Source organism: Dermochelys coriacea, chromosome 5 (assembly GCF_009764565.3).
Source record: "Dermochelys coriacea isolate rDerCor1 chromosome 5, rDerCor1.pri.v4, whole genome shotgun sequence".
Classification (NCBI taxonomy): Eukaryota; Metazoa; Chordata; order Testudines; family Dermochelyidae; genus Dermochelys; species Dermochelys coriacea.
The window spans coordinates 52,712,402-52,736,051 of NC_050072.1; the positions used below are offsets into that span (position 1 = coordinate 52,712,402).

Below are 23,650 nucleotides of genomic sequence, written 5' to 3' on the forward strand. Positions count from 1 at the left end.
TCATAGTTGTTCTTAACAAAAATATTGTTTTGACATAGTTTTGAAAATACAACTTATTCTTGTAAAATGAAACTTTATTCTAAAATGTATCCAAAATTGCAAGACACAAGCACCATTAAACAGATAAATAGACATATATTTATGTACAGAGAGCATTAAAACACAAAACAATTATTAATATTATTCTTATACCATTTTTAATGAGTTTCCATCAATAAAACTTTAAACTTTAAAGAAGACCTTTCGGTTGCAAAAACAGTTGTAAAATCATATGTATAAATTATGCCTATTACAATTCCAATAACAGAGGCAAAGTAAAATACAAAAATAATCAATACTGCAAATTCAAATACAAAACCCAAAATAATGTAGGTAAATATGTACACTTGATGAATTCATGCAGCTATGCAGTGCAACAAATTAACTGCTTAATTTAACTTATCACAAAATGGAACCACCATGTCTGCAAGCAGAAGAAAATATGTTTTGTAATAAATCATAGTGCATTTAGAAGTTCAACTTTATAAAATGATTGCTGAGTGATATATTTCTAAAATTCCCCATGTGGTCTGACAGTCCCCAACTCCTCTTCTGCAAAAAAAAAAAACATATAAAGGACAAAAGTTTAAAAACAAAACAAAACCCCAACTATTCTAGAACAGATTTTGATGCCAAATTTTTATATTTTTACTTGTACCATCTTGGTTTTTAGTCTTCTTACCAATCCTATTTCCAAGTGTCCATGTCCCTAATGACATATGTTACACCTCCTTACCAAAGTGAACCTTCCACAGTCAAATGTTATACTTCATAAATGGAATTTAACACAGCTCTTAGACTGCACTGGTTTAAAGAGATAACTCTGTGGCTTCAAAAAGGTAACTATGAACCCCGAGGAATCAGAGAGAATGAGAGTGAAATGGTGGATACTCCTTTACACCTGAAGTTTCTAATTTCTTTAATTACACAAACACATATAAAATAAAAGGCTTTATAGCTCTGCTGAAAATTCCAATAATGCATTAGGCAGGTACAAAGCCAATATATGTGAAGTTCTGTTGTCTTTCATAGTGTAGAAGGCTGCAGACCATTCTGGTTGGTGAAGAGAGATAAGCCTCAGATAACCAGGTAGAAAAATATTTTAATGTTGAAAATGTTCTAGAAATAGTGAACAAAATCAAAACAAGGAACCTTTTTTAAAAAAAATGTGATCTTTTGTGTGTAAACCTGGCTGTTCACTGTTCAGTTTTGCTGTTGATTGGTATATCAGAATCAAAGTATGTAGATACTATTGAGATTCATACTTCATAAAATAGTAGTGGTTAAGTGTCAAAATTAGATGAGATGCAATTATACAGTCTGACACTTGTGTCTCTGAAACTTGTTAAAAGTGCTAAGCACGCTCAGTGTTTTCACTAGAAAGAAGTTGGCAAAACGCTACATTTCTCTGGTTGCTGAAGACACTGGCTTACATCAGCATACACCCCTGTGAAGATCCTTGTTCTGCATTCTCTGTACTCTCCAAACTCCTTCTCAAATAATTGTCAGGTGAATTGGAGTTGTGAGTGAACAAGAGATGCAGGATGGAGCCTATATTGGGTAAACAGAATGACATTTGTGTTGCAATATTTCTTTCTAATTGCTTTACGAGCAGTCCTACGGAGGGAGACGGCAGAAAGCAAATTGTATGAAGTCTTTGTGTTTTATGATCTTATGAAGAATATGGCGTTCTTGACTGGGTAATGTGCCACTGGGTGAAACATACATACTAGCCCAAATAGTCTCAAATGTTCTTATGTCAAATGTTTCCATATTGAAGAAGGACATCAGAGTTACTAGACAGCAGGTAAAGATATCAAACCACCAAGAAAAGGGGAGGAAGTTTATCTACTCACATATGTTAAAGGCACAGGAAATAAAAGGTATGGTAGTGGTCTACATTTAATGTAAATTATACATTGTTTTTGCTATACATGAGAGAGATTTATTTTTCTCCTCCTAACTGCCTAAAGTTCGTAGAATGCTAAAAAAAAATTGAAAGTATAAATATAATGGCACATTAAAATGAATAATGCTACATATGATCATAGACAAATTGCTATATTTTTGCCTCTCTTGGCAGGTCATCTGGGTAATCTTCTATGTCCATAGAATGGCAAATCCCTTTAGAACATAAAAATTATTCATTCACTATAGATTTACCAAGACAGCTGGAAGTGTATCAGCTGAGTCAGAGAATGGATCCTGTTGTATTGATGCACCTGAAAAGCAGTCAACTAGCTGCCATCACAGTCACTTTTCCAATTACAACAATTGTGCCATTTGCCCTTTTCCCTAAAATTCAAAGAAACCCAGAAATAGCAAGAGAAACAGCCCCGTTTTCATGTGAGTATAACATTAAAATTAAGATGATTCTTGAACATAACTTTTGGCTGCAGTTCAGCCCCTGAAATATCTAACTGGTAAGCAGTGACTGTATTAGCACATAATAAACAGCCTTTTCCGACACTTCATTCAATGCCACACAAAAAGCATATTCATTTTCAATATAAAATGACTTGCAATTCAGAAAATAAAGCAAACATATCAGTATAGCTCCTGATAGACTCATGAAAGAAAATGAAATCTACTCTTGTCTGATGAAGTTTTAAGCTAAGTTCAGAGGTAGATTCTGCATCTCAACACCTTGGTTGTGAGAAGTTGGGCACACTATGAACGTGATAAAGGCATCAGTGACCACGTTTATATTTTTTAATCTCTGCTGTTCCTTAACTTGTAGGAGTGGGAGCTCTTGCTGCAATCAGTATTATGATTTGGTGCCAATAATTAGTGGGGAATGTTGGCAAGTTGCACTAGCATAACAGGAAAACCGGGAGGCTTGGTGTTTGGTGCAGGCTATGGGGCTTAGAGTAGAGTATGTTAAGCCCATGCAATGATACCACTTGCAAGGAGCTAATCATCTAAAGCATGGGATTCCCACATCTCCAAATCAGGATGTGGCAAAAGGCAGACGTTTACAAGAGACAGTGTGAAAAACATGAACTGCCAGTACGACTGATCTACTCAAAATCCTGAAGTATGAGGATCCTGCTAGATCACTAACTTTCCAAACAGCCCACTTTGTTCAGTAATGCTCATGACAGAGGAAAATAAATGCTGACTGCCATGCATAGAAAATTCATCTAAAACAAAGGCTATGCACATTCACTTTTTGGCTACAACTACCTAATATTTTGAAATTAGACAGCAACAAACATGACTGGTTGATTTTAGTTCCCCTATGTAATGGTTTCCTTGTTGGATAGTTTAAATGAACGAACCTCTTTTGTGCACCCATCAAAGATTATTAATAAAAAATGAACAATATCCACTGAACTAAGGTTAACATTTTAAAAAGGGGGTACAACCTCCCAGAACTATTCAAACAAAAATCAGCTCAAATTCTATTAAAAAAGAAAAATATAAGAGAGTCAAAATGCTGAAGGCAAGAATCTAATGTGAAAAGTTCGACTCCAAGATTGAAGAGCACAGAAAACCATGTAGTATTTCACAAAAATTCCAGTTTTGTTTTGGGGTGAAATTCTCACCCACAATTGTGTTAAATCCAGAAGATAAGTTTGGTATGGGGGACCTGACCCCAGGATGTGGAATACCCATGGTCTGGGCCAGGGTTGCTGCTATAACATATGGGCTGTAGTAGAAGCTGCAGCGCTGCAAGGTACCCTCCCACGTTTGTGTTTAGTTGAGCCACACAATTCATGGACCCATTGGCCATGCCCCGATCACTCCAGTGATGTGTCACAAATTTTCCTTGGGGTACAACCATGGAGCTTGGTTTCATGGCATTCAAGGGAACTATGAATTTTTCCTGTAGGGTGGCTTCTTTTTCACACCAGGGAACCACAGTGATTGTGTTACATTTTAAGCCTTCTGAGACACTTCTGTTGGGGGGGGGAAGGGGCACTTTCTCAATACATAACTACAAAATCATCGTCAAATTAAGTGTGCACATTTCTGCACAATAGTGCCAATAATACCAAAACTCCACCACATGGAATAGATGGTGGAGAACAGGAGAATATTTCACAAAGTAGTTATGGGATGCTCCATTCTTTGATAGATGATTTGTTTTCTAAAGGACTTAGACCAATGATTCAAAAACAGAGGCATTGTGAGGGCAACTTTCAAGTGGTTGCAGGTACAGTAGTAAATATCTCCCAAAGCAAAACACAATCATTTGATAAGTGAAGTGATGGATGTCAGGCAGCTTGTTGGATCTCTGGGTACTTATTGCTTCCCTTCTTAAATGATTAAAAAGGATGCTTTTAAAAATTACTCACAAACAAGGTCTAAAGAGATTTGCACCTGGAATGATTTTCCATTCTAAAGTAAGGCTCACTAGTTTATGTGGTTTTAAAGCAGAAATCTTCCCTCAAAGATGATATTTGTGAGACTTGTTTTTGAACTTTATATGGTGGTGGTGTGAAATGGAGTGATTCTTACAGCAGCTGTAGACTATGAAGATCAAGTTTGGGGGACTAGGACAGCTGGTGCAGAAACCCACAAAGTTTAGGGAGACCCCCCCACATACCAGCAGTTTTGATTTTATATTCATTTGAACTTATTAGTGTACCCTTGTATGGAAACAGGATTGTGTTTTCTGAACTATATCCTAGAATATTTATTTATTATTTAGTTTCTCAAATTAAATTTCTGCTTATTTTGAATGTTGCATTTTGAATGAAGATTTTCCTTTCTTTATAAAATTAGGGATTGACTAGTAGTCTAATTCACAATTTTGGAAACTATTCTTCCTCTATGACACATCTATCTAGTTGTTTATCGGTAACCTGCAAAGGTTCTTTTGGTATAATTGGGTTTGTGCTCTTTTTGACTTTTCAATGATATATAAAAGAGGCTCTCAAATGATTTTTTAAAGTTTTTTTTCTTTTTTACCTTACCAATATCACAAATATGTCCTTGATTTTTTGGGGGAGAACCACTAGGAAGTAGAAGGGATGTTTACTGTGGGCTTTTAACATTTTAATTGAAAGGGTGAAGGTGTCAAGTATTTAATAAAGGCTTCCTGTATTCAAAATATTAGTTAGTTATTTCAGTTAAATAGCTGTTAAAGAAAACAAGCAAAAACCAGTTTTAAATGGTCTGAGTAAAAATTCCTTCTCTCTCAATAGCTCAAGTTTCTTGGCTCATGCTGTCATCTGTTTCACTAGTTGTCTGGATATCATAAAGTATTCATGCCCAGACAGGGTCTGAATTCCTAATATGTAAAAAAATAACAAGCAAAACCAAAAACCTACAACATTTCAGGTCTTCTTTGCACAAAATAACAAAAATATGGGGAGGGAGGGAAGTTCAATTTTACTTTCCTTTGCTGGCCACCTGAATAATTCTTACTAAGAATGCAATTCATTTAGTAGAGAAGGGCAAGACTTTATACCTCACATGGGCACATTAGTAGCACTGTGTAGGGACTGTGAGCATAGTATGCAGGTAGTGCTTCCTTATCTCCTGCACTTGTGTCCAGTACCTGATGCAGAAGAACTAGACCAGAGGAGGGGCCACTGGATCCATGCTTATATGGTTACAGTGGCAGGTACCCCTATAAGCTGGAACAGTGGCTGTGAAGTGCCATGCTGTAGTCCTGTAGCCTGCATTGTGGGTTGGAGATGGTGAAAGGAAGGATATCCATTTCCTGCTTAGTTCCCTGCACAGAGTCCAATTACTCAGGCTTTGGGTTGTGAAGGATAATCTCAGCTGAACTGGAAAGCACACACTGATGCATACCCAATACTAAGACAATGAAATGTGTTAAACTGCAGCCAGCAATTGCTTGCTGAACTCTAACACCAAGCTCTCTAAAAGGACCTGAACTCAGGTGAAATTTTTTTCGTTACATATGATTTAATGTCCCTGTTAATGGCTGATATATGTGCTATGTAAAAGAAATTCTGAAGCCCCTAAGCATGCTTAACAAGGCTTTAACCACATGTGAACAGCAAGTTTTGACAACAGAACAAGTACTACAGTACCATAAAATACACATGGCTGTTCAATCAAAAGCCACCTCTTGCTTTGAAACAAGAATTTACAGTATTAAGCAATGGTGACAAGATTTCTTACACAAAACCTACAATAATGTACAGAGTATGCATGATTGCCGAATTTATAATGCCAGCATTAAAAAATATACATTTTCTACATAGAATGTCTTGTGGAAATGTGAACAAGTTGACAATAGTTTACCAATGCTTTAAATAACTGAAATAGATATAATCCACCAGATAGTAAATTCTTCCTTCCCCCCAACAGTGAGCAGGTGTTGCCAGATGCATGAATGGCCAACCAACGTAATAAAGGATTTTTAACATTGAGCATGTGCATGCATGTGCACACACACACACACACACACACACACACACACAAAAAGGAAAACAATAGTAGATGCACCACAATATTTTTTGCAAGGGGATACTTGCCACAAAAAGCCCAAATCAAAGTTGGTCTTTGCACACTTAAATCAATTTGATTTATATTTCTTTAATTGCCACTACAAATTTATAGACGTTTCTTTTAAAGATTCTCTTTTTTTCCTGAAACTTACATTTTATTAGAAATAAAAAAGCCCCCAAAGCTCCAGCTTCCACTTTATTTATACCATTGTTTAATGCTGATTTTTCTGTTTTTACTTAGGAATTCATTTTTTTTCCATTTAAGAATCATCTGAAATGTGGTAAGTCAAATAAAAACTGGGAGATCTTTAGAAATTTTTTAATAGCTCTGGGAAATATTTTATTGTCATTTTTGAATGTCAAATTTCTGAATAATATTGTTTAAAAGTATAATTTAAAAAATATCAACTTTCAGTTTTCTGCAAACACTTTAATTTCTGATGCACTCTTAGTTTAGTTGTCAAAAGGCAAGGCATTCAGACTTTGCCCATCCCTTATCTGTAATAGTCATGGGCTATGGCGATTATATGTCCCAGTCTGTAATGTTCTCTCTTGATTCAGAGGGGGATCTCATCTTCATCTGACTGGTCTCCCCCGGGGACCTATAGTCTCTGGGCGGCGCACTTATATATTGAAGAACAGGGCAGTTATCAAATCTTGGCTATCTCTTTTGTTGATTTGTGTCGCTAGCCAGTTTCTCGCTGATAAAGTACACTTCTCAAATCATGGACTTTCCAAGGACAGCTTTAGTAAAGCAGTGTTGCAGCCTTCTATTTCAATTAAATGTGTTTTATTCAGAATGGATTTTTTTCTCCCCATTTTCTATGGGAAACAGCAACTCTTGTTTTAGATCATTTTAAGAGGCACAGAGTGTCTGTTGCCTCATTTAGAGCACAATCCCGTGAGATGCTACATGCCCTAATTTCTAGTGCTGAGGATTCCTCGCAATGTACTAATGGATCAGGCCTTGAGGAAACAGGCTATTTCTTACACAAAATATGTTTATAGCAACATCTCTAATGAAATAATCTATGTTTGGTTAGGACTCTATTCACAAATGTAAGCAACATTTTGCATGGATTTTGTGTAAATTATTCTTGCAGCAATTGCACACGATTTTTGTGCAAACAGCAGGCATGCAGTAGGATGGATGGAAAACAGAAGTCCAAAGAGAGAGGAGAAAAAAGGAATATAGACATTAACTCTATAAATAAAACCTAGGAAGAGCTAATTTACACAGCTGATAATTTGGCTCCCTAATTTTCACATCAGTTAATTATTAACAGTGGTTTCATTTTATTTGGTTTCTGTCAAAAGTGGGTACAGAAGTAATTGTTATCATTTCCTTCTGTGCAGGGGCAAGAGTAAATATAAATAATACAATCCTACTTTTCATGCGTTTCAGTTCTCCTATTCCCCATTTCAGTAAAACAGGGCACTGAGAAAATACAAAATCTTGTTTAAATCATCCATGTTTTCCCTGGATTCTCTATACAGACTTGAGTGCCGCCAAATTTTTGCTGTTAGTAAAATGAAACTGGGGATTCTCTTCTTGGCATATGAAGATCGGGAGGAAATGATGCCCCCAAATGCATCATCATGTGAACACATACAGTAGCATTTACAGAAATGAATAACTAGGCAGCAGAGACTGTCAAACATTGGAGTATCTGGAATTTAGTGAATGGCTTCGTGTACTCTTGCAGATGAATCATCCACTACTTACCAAACTCTGTGCACATGCCAGTGTGTGTACTTTGTGTCGTTCAGTGTCTGCTTATTGCAAATACAAAGCCATACACAGCTAACTGGCCACAGATGGCCATCCATCATATACAGTTTAAAAAAATTGGTGCACACATAAAATTCAAATATTTGTGAATAGAGCCTTTATAATTTTCTCACCTTTGATTTTAGGAATCACAGTTTTTGAATGTTATTTGTTATTCACAACAACGATTGAATAAAAATGTTTTGATCCAATTTCTCAAAGCTGTGTCATTCAGCAAATATTTAGTATGCTGAATTCAAATGAAAAACAAAAGCAATTTATTTTCTCTACCTTCTTTACACATAGAAATTAAATGGTGGCTAGAAACTGAAGGTTTCAAGTTATAAACGGAAACTGTGTTTTTATTAAACGTGAAAACATGTACCCAAGAAAAGGGCATACACCTTTATACATTTTTATGGCAAGTTTTCCCATTACATGAGAGGCTTCCTTATATATTTTAAACTTAAATGATAAACAGTAACCAAACATAAGTTTGGATAAAAACTGCACAGCTGTTAACTGTTTTAATGAAAAAATATGAATGCACAATTTAAAACAAGATGAAAGGACATGTTCATAGAAATATTTTAGGTAGCAGTGGAGAAAGGTCTGATAAATTAAGAAACAGAAGAAAGCCAAATCCGATTCCAGGTATCCATTATATTGATGCATAAATACACTCTTGCATTGCTAAAAAATTTAAAAATAAAGTGTCTATTTCAGGGAAGACTCAACAATGAACAATTTAGGCTCCAATCCTACAAATCCTTATACATCTGCTTAAATTTAAGCCTGTGAGGCATCCCATTGACTTCGTGTGTTTGCAGGATCAGAGTTTTACTACATTCTTTGAGTGGAAGGTCCAGTTATTCATTCTAAATTTATTACTATAACAAGCTGCAAATATGATAATATTGGTAAATTGAACTAATGTGTGCAGTCAAAGCAATGATTTGTATCTATGAAGAGCTCATTGGACTCTTTCCCTTCATAACCAACATCATTTTGTTGATTTCAACCTGCCCTTTACGTTTTGCTGTACCTATGTATATGGCTAAATAAGATTACAAGCCAAATAATCCTGCAAACCTGCTCCTCACATGAGCAGCTGCATCAAGACTTCAATGGGACAACTTGCATGAGTAAGGGCTTGCAGCACCAGACCAATAATGTCCGGAGAAGCAAAGGAAGCTACACACACAACGTATTTAAGTATAACTCATTTACATTTGAGGGCTGAACTGAATTTCTTAAATCTGTTTTTTTGCACCATGAAATAGATAGATTGAGATAGATCCTTAATGTGATCATTTGCTAATATTAAATTGCCACAAACATCAGCTTGTTTGAAGAGAAATGAGTTGTCACTTGTAAGGAAGGGAGTCTAACAGTTTTTATTTGCAAACTATGTGTTTCAACATGATTCCTACCCTTAAAGCCACCCAAACAAACCCAAATGGGATTGGAACTGGTGCTATCATCAGTTGCAATTTACTTCTGGCAATTTTTTTTTGCATCATTAATCTCTAAATTTGTTGTGCCCTCCAACTTTCAATGTATAGGACCAAATCTTACAGAATTTGGCCCACATTTAACAACAACAAAAAGTAATAAAGATGGCTAGGAACAGAGCTAAAATACTTAAAAAATAATTAAATGATCCAGGAAATAGACATCAGTGCAATATTTATCAGCTGAAAAGTCATTATATCAAGGGAAAAAAAATTAAAATATACAACTCTGAATATTGTAACAGCTGGTCCCTCATTAAATTACCCATCTAATTCCAAACCCTCTCTACATACAGTATTTCATTTGCTAAGCATGGGACAGGGGAAAATTCAAATGTGTTTTAGCCACTGTAGGAATTTGTTATCCTTCTAACGCAGAGATTCCAGCCTCATGGAGTATGGTGTCCAGTTTTGGGCACCACACTTCAAGATGTGGAGAAACTGGAGAGAGCTTACAGGAGAGCAACACAAATGATCAAAGGTTTAGAAAACCTGACCTATGAGGAAAGGTTTAAAAAATTGGGCATGTTTAGTCTTGAGAAAAGAAGACTTGGGGGAGGGACCTGATAACAGTCTTCAAATATGTTAAGGGCTGTTATAAAGAGGATGGTGAATAATTGTTCTCTGTGTCCACTAAAATTAGAGCAAGAAGTAATTGGATTAATCTGCAGTAAGGGAGATGAGGTTATATATTAGGAAAATCTTTCAAATTACAAGAATAGTTAACTACTGCAACAGGTTGTGGAAGTATTGTTGTGGAATCCCTGTCATTGGAGGATTTTAAGAACAGGTTTAACAAACACCTGCCACAGATGGTCTAGGTATACTTGGTCTTGCCTCAGTGCAGAGCGCTGGACTAGATGACCTCTCGAGGTCCCTTACAGCGCCATATTTCTATGATTCACACAGAAGAAAGTTTTTAAATCACATCTGCTAGTTTGATCTACTCAAAATAATGAATTAAACTAAAATCTTTCCCTTTAAAATACAAAGTTCATAGGGGGACTGGATGTTTCAGGCTCATGGGAAATCGTACCTTTCACCTATGAGTCACTACTTCAAAACTGGTGCAGGTTGGTGACTGAAAATTTTTACTATAGTTGATTGTCTAATAAGCTGGTGGTCCAATCCCTAACAAGCAGGTTTCCAAATAAAAATTGGCAACTGTGGCACTCAGCAGAGAGACGAATGTCTTCAAGTACTGGAGACAAAACTACTCTCTCTCTTTTCAATGGTAGGCGCTCCAGATCAAGGTTGAGGACACTACTGAGGCAGTGTGGGGTGCACAAAAGACTAGTCTCAAGGGCTTTCAAATCCAGCACCTTTCATGAACTCTAAATTCATTTTAAAATAAACTGAGGAGCAACTTCAGTTCTTCACACACAAATTTACTAGAAAATAATGTAAGTGCCTTATCTATATATAAATATATGAAGGTACTTTTTAATGTACATTTCAGGCAGCCTATTGTTCTTGTGATTCATACAACCTCTTTCACTCCTTTTTTTAATGAATATGGAAGGAGAGTTAATGTCTCCACAAAACCTTTGTGTGGAAATAAAATATGGACACAAAGATTCCTTTGCACATGTTTACACAGACAGTGAAATCCCTACTTCCATTCAAATCAGAGGCAAAACTCCGACTCACTTCAATAGGACTAGGATTTCAATTAGCTTCTCTACAGAGAGAAAGAAAACCCACTATTCCCTGCTTTCGATGTTCTAAGGCTCCATCTCTTCTCTTTTAAAATATGTTACTGAAAAAAAAAGTGTTTGGCAAATCAGGCCTTACTCTTCTCCATATTAAAAAAACATAAAAAGACCACTATCTTAAAACTTAGTGCGAAAGCTGACCTGTTGCCCTTAAATTAGCATTACTTCCAGATCTGGACAATTTCCATCTGACAATGCTGGTGCATAAGCATAAAACAAACAGCAGTTACATTACACATCAACATCTAGTGCATGAGAAACACTGGTGGGAGGAAAAAAAATCAGTGCTTGGAAATAAAATTTCCTTCCATCTCAATTTTGGTCTCTATATTGCAAACTCATAAAAGAATTTTGTAAGCAAAAGAAAGTTAAACAAAAAACCCGATACAAATTTGAAAGCTAAAGGCATCCTTTGAATATGTTGCATATTTGAATATGTTGCAAATACAATTATTATTCCCTGTGGCTTAGCTGTAGAACATGTGTATGTGTGATCTAAGCACCTGATCCTGTCAACAGGTATGTGAGTAACTTTACTTATGTATGTAAACTTTTGCAGGATCATTCTCTAAAAAAGGAAGGTAAGAGTAGCAGAGATCATTACTTATGTGTGATGAAATTTGTCATAACAACTCAAGAGATGCATTGGATGATCAAATGGGTCTTTTTCCATCTCTAATTATGTACAGTCCTGATCTTTCAAAGACTTAAGCACATGTACAACTTTACATACCTGAGTGGTCTCACTGGAGTCTATGAAACTACTAAGGTGTGAAAAGATATGTACATGTTTAATTCTTTGCAGGAGTAGGGTCTATAATTCCCACCTAAGTACTGTAGGGGCTGATTCTACTCCCTTTTAAGTCAATGACAAAATTCTTACCGACTTTAGTGATGCAGGATCTATCCCATTACTCAGCAGTTTAATTTAACAAAAATATTTTGGAAGGGACTGGAAAAGAAAGTGAGGACACAAGAAGTTGAGAGGTTATGCTACAAGTGGGACAAAATTGGGAAGGGGGTGCTAAAAAAATTACAGGAAAAAAATCTATGTTGCCAGAAGCACATCATGCTATTGTAGGTAAACTAGGAGAAAATATTTTGATGGTGATTTTACATTTAAAATCATAGTCCTGGAAATTTAGTACATTTTTGACAGTTCTATTTTAAAGGATATGATTTCTATTTTATATTCTGGTTTGCATCATTTTTATTTAATGGTCATATTTATTCCCCCATGAAGGAATCCATAAACTAAACAGTTCCTGGTAATGTAAAACTAAAAGAGAAAAAGAAAATGTATAAACAAAAGGTGTTGTTTCATTTATCTGGTAAATACTAAGTTTGTGAGCACGTTTAACTTTACTACTGTGAGTTGTCCCACTGAAATCAATGAGACTACTCACAGTAGTCAAGTTAAATACATGTGTGTTGCAGGATTGGAGTCTAATTTTGAATTTTTTTGTAAGTGAAATTGATTAGTGCTCCAAGGATCTTTTTGAGACACAGCAAAAAACTACTTGTTTTCAAAAGATGAATAAATGAACTCAAACTCGATAATAACCGGGAGTAAAGTAAACAGAACCATATCAATACTTTTATCTAATTTTAGGTCACAAATGATCATTATTTTTTTTAACTAAAGGGAAACATCTCATAAAATTTTCAAAATCTGAATACAATTTCAAGTAACAGCCTGGTGCCTAAGAAGAGTTTAATCTTTATGTAGTTCCAACAGTGAGGTAAAAGACATTCTAATTTTATTCATTTATATACTAACAGGGAATTTGATCTACTCCTGATACATGCAGTGATGTACGTCTACCTGCACACTGACCCCCATAACATGCAACCCTTTATCACAACTTAAGGGCAAAATTCTCCTGACAAATCTGCATGTGAGCACCATATTTTGGGGATCTCCCACTGAGATGTGAATTTTGAGGGGTGAACATTGCTTGGTATCTGCAGAATGAATTTAATTCAGGCATTTTATGCCTGAGGTACTGAACATCACCCTTTTACATACCACGCAGGTACAAACTTTCATTTTCTTGGGGAAGGTGGGAGTCATTAGGAATTAAATGTAATATAATCTTAGATTTTAGAGCTTTACATTAAGGGATAGGAGACTCCCCCTAAAGGCTTTTCTTCAGTGGTGCAGGAAGCCGTATAACCACTCTTCTTTTTTGCCCACTATCTCCAAAAAAGATTGTTTCGAAATACAGTATCCTGATTTCCTTATAAAAAGGCTCAGACCTCTGTTCCTGTTCTGTTTCTGATATAAGGGCATGAGCCTTCCAACATTCCCTACATGGGAAGTACTCACAAAATACTCAATCATTTTGGTTCACTAATGTGATTATGTACTGGAAAGTTTCTAAGGAGTTCAGCTCTAGTATTCCTGGTGAAAAATAACAAATCAAATACAGTGGAATCCTGATTATTTAAATGGCTTGGCAGACACTAAATATGTTCTGATAATCAGGACTATGGATAATTGGGAGTCAGCCAAGAATCAATAGAAAAGGGAGACAAGCTGGCAGTTTGTTAGAAAAAGAGGTTTCAGTAATAAGGATTTTATTGTATTTCTACTTGCTACCACACACACGGAAGATCAGGCTAAAGGGAAAACTTACTTCCAAGGACTGAAGAAGCTCTGCCACTTTATTGCTGGGTTCTATAGCAATTGGAGCTCATTTACAGCAATGTTAAAATACTCTGGATAAACTGAGTCTTGTATCAAACTCAGACTTCCATTTAAAATAGATTTTGCAGATATTAAGCCTCATTTGAGGAAGAAAAATAACCTTCAGTGCTCCTATTTTTAAAGGTACTGAGCACAAAAAAGCAAAACAAATTAAAAAAAACAAAAGAAAAAACCCCCAATACCACTAAAGCCAGGTGACAAATTATTAAATTTCCCCACAAGATGAGCTTTCTTCTATTTCTTGAGAGAGCACAGTTTGTGATTCACAGGGTAACTGGTATGATACAAGTTTGTGAAAGCCCTCTTACGAGCAATTTTATTCCTATCCATGATGGCAGACATTTACAAAATCAGAACAATTGACCATTTGGGTTCACCTTAAAAAATAACTTATAAAGCAGTGATATATGCAGCACAGAACAGTTCGGGGGGGAGAGGGAACGCAAATTTTAATAGTTAATATGTAAACGTGAAAAAAAGATGGAATAAAAGTCTCTATTTCTTATTTCTACTTAAGATGTCATGTGATAATATTTTACAATGTCCTGCAGGTCTGTATATGTATATGTGTGTGTGTGTATGTCAATATAACATATCCACACACATATACATCTATCCGCACTTATACATACATAGGATAATTGTTTGCAGTTCACTCTTGGGCAGTTCTGTTATGCCACTCTCTATAGTTGTTTCAATCATGTTTGGACCCACTTTCTTCACAAAACTGGGGAGATGGTAGGAAAAGATGGTGGGTTTGGTTGTGTCTGAGATCCTTTTGTTAAACTGTACACTGGGACGAGTAATTTTCTTCTGTAGTAGCTCTCTGAAGAGGGCCAACTCACTGCGGTCTTCATGAGGAGACTTGGTATGGATCACACACTCATTGTCATGCTGGGCGAGTACTGAAAAAGAGGAATCCACATTTTAACAACAGTTATTTCACAGATTACTAACATCCCTCCAAAAGTATAACAACAGTGAGCTTGAATTTGTATTCATTATTCTCTTTCTCACACAGGTGATTTTAATCTTATCCTATATTTGTACTGTAGCTTGTGTCAGGACTGCAGTGTAATTTGCAATGCATTTTATATTCACTGTATATTTAAATTTATTTATATATAAAATACAACACAACTTATGAAATGAATAAGTAAAACTAGATTGGAGGGTAGCTTTCAGTTGAAGCTGAAGTTCCAGAGGACCCTGTTAGCTAATGCTGTCTGCACTTCCTTGGGTACACTACCATTCCCTTCACTGGTCACTGTTGGACATCTTGTGGGCTGCATAGCCTGGTAGAAGGTATTTGTGGACCAGGTACCCATCTGAATGGACTCTCCACTATATGGGTGAAAAGGCAGTGGAGAGATGACACGTTGGAATGAAATCAGACTTTTGGATTAATCTTAAATTTTACTACAGTATAGATTTTAGGAGGCTAGTTGCATCAAATTTCAGTGGTCATTCTTTATGCAAACTGGAAATCCAATCATTACATTAGACTGCATTATAATTGTAATACAAATTGAACTGCAGCCCTGATACAGGCTACAATCCTCCTCAAGTTAACAATATCTCATCACAAGTTACCAATTAGATACCACAAAATCTCCAAGAGATACACATTTTAATTCTTATTTTACTTGGAACTTGCAGGCTGAAGAAATATTTAATTAGTTTAAAGTCCTTTATGTAGGGGAAAATGTCTGGATATAAACATATTGGTATTGTTGAATCTGGTGTGAGATAGTGCTAAATACTAATTTTGCCTTTCTACAAATGATATATAATTAGAAATGACCCAGAGCCCAGGAGTTTGTATCTGACCTTTTCCCAGTGTTGAAGGATGTTCAGAACCAGGTTTTTGGTTAGATCTTCTAATACAAGATGCTTAGAACAGACTAATTGGGAAAATCTGTTTTGACCTTCATAATTTTCTTTGTTTGGTCTCGTCTGATTTAGGGCTTGTTCCTATCAGCTTCTGAGCCTCTCATCCTGATCCTGGAAAGCAATTAAGCATGTGCTTAATTTTAAGTATGTGAGCAGTCACTGAATGGGCCCACTCAGGTGTTCAAAGTTAAGCATCTACTTAACTGCTGTGCTGGACTGGGGCCAAAGTGATCATCCCTCTGGAAGCAGTTGCGGCAGTGAATATATATTGTTCTATGTTGTATACAGATAAAGTGCTATATAAAGTTATTCATTTTTATTATTGTTGTTATTAACATACTGCCCTTATTTTCAAGCAAACTCCTGGTGAATTTAATGGGAATTTCCCTGAGCAAGGACCCCAGGATTTGGCCTAATAATAATAATATCCATTCTAAGAAGCCAGGGAAGGAAGATAAGTGGCAGAGAAAGAATGACAGAACTCCAGGACACTAACCTTTGGCTTCTTATTGAGAGAGCCTGGTATCTAGAAATATGATTGTAGCAAAACCTTAGGAAAGTCAAGTCATAGAGTCATTCAAGCAGGAAAACAGCAGTCAGGAGCTTTAAGCGTACAGTAAGTGTCTGAGAAAACTAATTTTCTGTGGAGTATAACTGATAGTACATGTCATTCTTTTAATGAGTTTGGTATGGTGAACTGGCCTCCATGTGAGCTCTCAGATTGTCTGGACTGTCTGCATCGAGTATAAGTAAAGCACATGGAATTGAGAGTAAAGCACTATCTTGACTATACAGGCTCAAACTTGATGGGGGAATTTTGGTTACTGCTCTTTTGCAAATTTTGAAACATCACTCTTTTTGTGAAGATCTTTTGTACAAAGTCCTTTTCCCTACCATTTCAAAGAATTCAAAGATGCCCTCTTCATAAAGAAACAAATACTGTAGTTAAATGTAAAAAATTGCTTGTTCTTCATACTCATATTAATGTCTACTGAAGAAGCAAAACAAAAATTCAGTCTGATTTTCATGAAACTTGTCATGCCAATTGACCTTGGTATGAACTAGGAGAAATTATGTTTAATCTTCATAGATACTGGGCTAAATTAATAGAGTTGTACTCACTTCCGACAGCAGTGAATGCCACTAAGAACAGAATGCATCCGATGAAGTGAGCTGTAGCTCACAAAAGCTTATGCTCAAATAAATTTTTTAGTCTCTAAGGTGCCACAAGTACTCCTTTTCTTTTTTGCAAATACAGACTAACATGGCTGCTACTCTGAAACCTAAGAACAGAAAGTGTTGAAGTCACTCAGCACTTCTGAAAGATCAGGACACTTCTGTTTAGGAGCTTAAATGGGGATTTAGAAATCTAACTTGAGGCACCTGGGCATAAACATTTTGGTCTTTACTTATTTTGAAAAGTATTTTAAATAATTTTTGTTTAGCCTCAACCACTCAGAATTTTTAAGAGTTTCATTTGTCACAGAATGAACACTAGAGGGCATCTTTGTTTTTCTAGACCTAAAACCATGTCATGTTTTATGAAATAATAAGTCTTTTAGATTTCTTAGTGGTCTAATTATGTGCTTTCAGTGTAGATACAGTTCTGAAAGACGTTCCTACCCTGTAAAACATATTACCCAGGGTGTCAAAGATTGGAAAGTCACAAACTGAGAGACCACTTTGGAAGATTAATTGAATATGAGGATCTACTACGCTGTTCAGATTTTGACCGACAAATGCACATCTCATCATGCATTTCTGAATATGCATATGTCATGCCCGAATCTAGGATTATTCTTACTCCTTGGCATCTTACTTTTGTCATGTACTGACCACTTAAGTTAGGGATGGAATTTCTGAAGTAACTCTATGCCTCCTGGCTTTTAAAGTTTAAATTCAATCCTTGATATTATTTAGCACAATTTTTGTTCAGCAGATCAATATTATAATATTAGGGACTTGTAAAAATATAGACAAAAATTGTATTAAAGATACAACTGCTTTTCCTGAAAAGAGCCTGGGATTGAGTACCTGTCATATAACAAAATAGTCAAAGAAATACTTACACTCTCACTCTGAAAAGGGTTTAGGAAATTTCCACCCATTTCACCCTCATCTCTGGGAGTGCCAGGCTGATTACTCATGCTCATATTACTGGGAGAGTTCTGGTAAATAAGATTTAAAAATAAAGGGTAAGTATGTTGTAGATTTGAATTTCTTTCCTTGCTTCATAATGTTTGTCAAAACAACACCTACACTACTCACTGGAATCTCTGAAAATGACACAGAATATATCTTGCCATCACAGCTCTGCACTACATATATTTGAATGAAAGTTTGTAATCTGGAAAAAGCTGTTTCCTCCCTATAAAACGAAGGAAATTATTTACCTGTAGTTCTTGTTCTCAGGTTAGGCCTGGAAGTTTTTCCCCCTGAAGTCAGTGGAAAAACTCCACTTGACTTCATTGGGAGCAAGATTATGCTCTGTAATTAAAATAAATCACTATAGGCCTGATTCAGCAATGTTCTTAAGCTTATGCATAACTTTAAGTGCACGAGTAGCGTTCACATGCTTAACGTTAGGCATGTTTTTAAGTACCTTACTGAATGAAGGCCTATATTTGGGGTCTCCACCACTAGTGTGTGGTTGGTTGGGAATTACCCCAAGATCACAGTTATGAGCTGCTAAACCACTTCACCAGTGGATGTTATGAATGTACTATACTTGCTGCTGAATATAACAGACAGACACCATCTTGACTGTAAGCTCCTTGGGTTTATAACAATCTATAATCCACAAACAACTCCCCACATCAGCTGCCTTTCTCCCTCCCTTCCTTTTCCCACTATGACTGGAGGGGTGTTAATGGGCCACTTCACCTTGAATGGTCCCTTGAAATATGTATTAACTACTTATGGTAAACAAACTGTTCCACCTTGTATTCAGCTATGGCAATCTGAGTACTGAAGAAGAGCTCTGTGTAGCTCAAAAGCTCGTCTCTCTCACCAACAGAAGTTGGTCCAATTAAACATATTACCTTACTCACCTTGTCTCTCTTAGAACAAAGAAGATACTTTCACTCTAAGGCTATGTCTACATTAGCACTTCTGTCAGTATAACGTATGTCACTCAGGGGTGTGAAAAACCACCCCCCTGGGCGACATCAGTTACACTGACAGAAGTGCCGGTGTGGACAGCGCTATGTTGGTGGGAGATGCTCTTCTGCCAACATAGCTACCGTCACTCTTTGGGGGTGGTTTAACTCTGTCAATGAGAGAGCTGTAATGCTGTAAGGTCTCTAGTGTAGACGTGGCCTAAGCCCCTACTTTCAAGTGCTTCTAACTTTTTCAAAAGCTAGTCTTTGGACTGAAATTTCTTCTGCTTCCCTTCAGCTGGTAATGTATGGTTGAAAAAAGTGAACACTGCAGTTTGATTCAGCATGGTTTTGCCATAAAACAACCTTTTCATGTTAGTGTGGAGGTATGATCTGATGAACTTAAACTTCCAAGGGAAGAGTTTGCCATCTTCATCCTGTGAATCATCTACTTCTGTTCTCTCAGCATAGGCATTCTGCAATAAGCCTGGAGGTGGTCTTGCAAGAACTCATGCTCTAGAGAACCTACAAGTTCTGGCACTGCACCTGCTACAGTATGGTAGCTAGAGGGTCTCTACTCATAGGTTAACTTCCACTGACTTCAGTGGGGACATAATTGGGCCCTATAATTATAATAGCTCACTATATTTTTTAGTTTGTGCTACTCAGTGTGCGTAATAACCTTAAAATAGTTCGAAGTTATGAGCTACTAAACCACTTTACCAGTGGATATTTGATACAGGTATTTTGCATAGCTTTAATTTTAGCCCAAAGTTGCATGTTTTCTTCAAAAAGCTTAAAAAAATCTTGTTAGGTTATTTTTAAAAGTTATTTAAATGCGTTAAGGGTGTTTTTCATGCTTTAAGACAATAGTTCTATTGTGTTTTTTCACTTGGATAACAAAAGAGCTTTTGTTTTAACAGTTAAATATAGCAAGTGTGTATTATAATTAAGGAACACTGATTTTTCATGTGAAAATAGCTGTTTGAGAAATAAAGAAGTAACAAAATATAACAGTATGGTGCTTGCGTGCAGTATGCTACTTTCCTTTCTGAATTAACTATGCACTGATTGCCAGATAGCACCTGGCATGAGTATGCCTATATGTGGATAGCTACACGTTCAGAGAAAAACACATTCATGTCAATGATTCAAAATTCATGTAAGACCTTTCAAATAAATGCACTCTTTACTCAGTGGGTTTGACTCTTCGATTGAAACAAATACAGACGGGGTAAAATTCCACTTGTTGGAGAAAGGTCACTGTCAGGTGCTACATTACAGAAGACCTGTAGTATCCCTCTTGGGTGAGGAGGGCAGCCTCCACAGCTACTGTGCAGAAGGGCTCTGAAGTGGCTCAAAATATTGGTGGGCAGGCCATGGGGAGGGGTTACTAGATCTCTGCTTACATGGATCCAGAAACCTGAAACACTTCTGTGTGGGACAGAAGTACAGCAACTGCTACTCCAGTTTGAAGGCTGCATCAATGACTATGAAGGGGTGCAGAGTAGTTTGGGGGTATGGATTATATCCACCCCCAACCACTAGGCTCCAATTTACATATGCTTTGTGGGGGGTGGGAAGGAGTTGTGAGTTTCATGCATAAAACATTTATTATAGCAATCACGGCTCTTCCTTTTTCTTTTTTAATCAAAAACTTAAATGCAAAAAACCTGTCAATGTAGTATTACAGTTGAAATTGTATATGTACAAATGCCAGGAGGCTCAAAGTTTGGATAATCACATCAAACCTAATGCAGTCATGTATCACTACATTCTATCAAGTCATGTAAGTTAACACTATATAGCATAGCACAAAATACTACATTTGCACAAGGGGACCAAGTTACACTTGGTATGAGAATCATAACTCAATTTGTCATCTTTTGTGCATGTTAAATGTCAACTACATTAACATCTGTTTAATATAAAGATTTTTTAAAGCTTGTTTATATCAGAACACATTCTTCTATTAAAATAAATGCATAGAAACATCATTCAGTGACTGTCAAGGTTGAATCAGGACACACTCCCACCAATTTAGAATACAAAAAGCAAGTTAAGGGAAAAGTCTCCTGCATTCCTTGCTACTCTCGTATAACTGACAGCAATATTGATAACATACTCCAACACTCCATAAGGCTTTCACTTCCACCTCCATGCAGATACTGAAAAACAATATGACTCCAACTTCTCAAACTTTGGTGCAAACCCTTAACAATGACAAAAATGCTTTTCTATCAACAAATTGGCACAGCTAACTGTCTAACACATAATACATTTAGGAAGTTATTCTGCCTTAACATTGCTGAGGTTGCTGTTAAATGTTTGCCCCCAACTCTCGCAGAGTCAGAATTTTACCCTAAGTAGCTGTATAAGGCCAAATATGATGGGTTAAGTGTAGCATGTTTCTTTCCCATTATGAAGAAACGTTAAAAATCATGATACAAACATCACATAGGTATAACTTATACTGTATTTATCAGCACATAAAGAGCAGCATGTGGTACAAGTCACAGATCTCAGAGTGCTTTAGTTTTTTTGCAAAAGGTGACCAAAAGGTTGTGAAACGACCCCCCAAAAACTATAAAATTGGTAATTTTGCTACTGTTCTTTCTGTATCAAACCAATTTTCATCAGACAACCAGGAAAAATTAAATTAGTGTTCAAAGTTTACTTTCTGTGTTTGGGTTTTTTCCATTTTATTTATTCAAATGAAGCTTTTAAATTTCTGAATCAACGTTAACTGTGGAGTCATGACCAGTGACTCCATAATATATAAGCTGCTGTAGTGTTAGGCATAAATAGTTAAAAAGCAGCTAACCCTTGTAAAATTTATTTTATGTGATCTTTCAGCACTTTTGTTTGTTCCTTAGAGATCTACCCCTATTTATTCTTTCTGTTTTTCCCTGTGTAGCACTGAACTTTGAATTTTTACATTCGCCACAGTATGCCTGCCCCAAAGATTCAAATTCCTGACATAAATGCTTTCATAACAACTCTTGCTTGGCTGCTTTGATGGCCAGTATGGGGCCTAGTGCAGCTGCATGAGAAAAGCCTCCACAGCAAGTTTTTCTTTGATGCCTGCATGAATTCCATTGGTAATTCAAGAAGTTTTGGTTATTAATACAGCTGTCGAGCGATTAAAAAAATTAATCGCAATTAATTGTTCAATTTAAAAAAATTATCATGATTAATCCCGTGATTAATCGCACTGTTAAACAATAATAGAATACCATTTATTTTAAATATTTTGGATGTTTTCTACATTTTCAAATATATTGATTTCAATTATAACACAGAATACAAACTATACAGTGTTCACTTTATTTTTATTACAAATATTTGCATTGTAAAAAACAAAAGAAATAGTATTTTTCAATTTACATCATACAAGTATTGTAGTGCAATCTCTTTATCATGAAAGTTGAACTTACAAATGTAGAATTATGTACAAAAATAACTGCATTCAAAAATAAAACAATGTAAAACTTTCGCACCTAGAAGTCCTACTTCAGCCAATCTCTCAGACAAACAAGTTTGGTTATAATTTACAGGAGATAATGCTGCCCGCTTCTTGTTTACAATATCACCTAAAAGTAAGAACAGGTTTTTGCATGGCACTATTGTAGCTGGCGTAGCAAGAAATTTACGTGCCAGATGCACTAAAGATTCATATATCCCTTCAACCACCATTTCAGGGGACATGCGCCTATGCTGATGAAGGGTTCTCCTTGATAACAATCCAAAACAGTGCGGACCAATGTCACATGTTCATTTTCATCGTCTGAGTCAGATGCCATCAGAAGAATGTTGATATTCTTTTTTGGTGGTTCAGGTTCTGTAGTGTCCGCATCAGAGTGTTGTTCTTTTAAGACTTCTGAAAGCATATTTCACATCGTGTCCCTCTCAGATTTTGGACAGCACTTCAGATTCTTAAACCTTGGGTTGAGTGCCATAGCTATTTTTAAACAATCTCACATTGGTACCTTTCTTTGTGTTTTGTCAAATCTGCTGTGAAAGTGTTCTTAAAACGAACATGTGCTGGGTCATCATCCGAGACTGCTATAACATGAAATGTATGGCAGAATGCAGGTAAAACAGAACAGGAGACATAGAATTTCCCCCCCAAAGAGTTAATTAATTTAATTAACACATTGTTTTTTTAACAAGCGTCATCAGCATGGAAGCACGTCCTCTGGAATGGTGGCCGAAGCACGAAGGGGCACCCAAATGTTTAGTGTATCTGGCACGTAAATACCTTGCAATGCCGGCTACAAAAGTGCCATGCAAACACCTGTTTCACTTTCAGGTGACACTGTAAATAAGAAGCAGGCAGAAGTATCTCCCATAAATGTAAACAAACTTGTTTGTCTTAGCGATTGGCTGCATAAGAAGTAGGACTGCATGGACTTGTAGGCTCTAAAGTTTTAAATTGTTTTGTTTTTGAGTGCAATAATGTAACAAAAAACCCCTACA

The 23,650-nt window shown here is 36.3% G+C and overlaps 1 protein-coding gene across 6 annotated transcripts in view; it reads right to left on the reverse strand.

Annotated features, from left to right (window-relative positions):
- Positions 1-178: 178 nt before the first annotated feature.
- SSBP2 (single stranded DNA binding protein 2) overlaps positions 179-23,650 on the reverse strand; it is a 312,515-nt gene continuing 289,043 nt past the window's right edge. For 2 of the 6 annotated variants that reach the window (XM_038402454.2, XM_038402449.2), the window contains 3 exons: positions 18,143-18,241; positions 16,570-16,599; positions 179-15,085 (listed from right to left, as the gene is read on the reverse strand). In XM_038402454.2, coding sequence (XP_038258382.1) covers positions 15,056-15,085; positions 16,570-16,599; positions 18,143-18,241 — 159 coding nt within the window. In that variant the 3' untranslated portion in view covers positions 179-15,055. Of the gene's footprint in view, positions 15,086-16,010; positions 16,185-16,569; positions 16,600-18,142; positions 18,242-23,650 lie in introns of all 6 variants that reach the window. The other 4 variants (XM_038402458.2, XM_038402452.2, XR_006281434.1 and 1 more) reach the window with 3 other exon arrangements.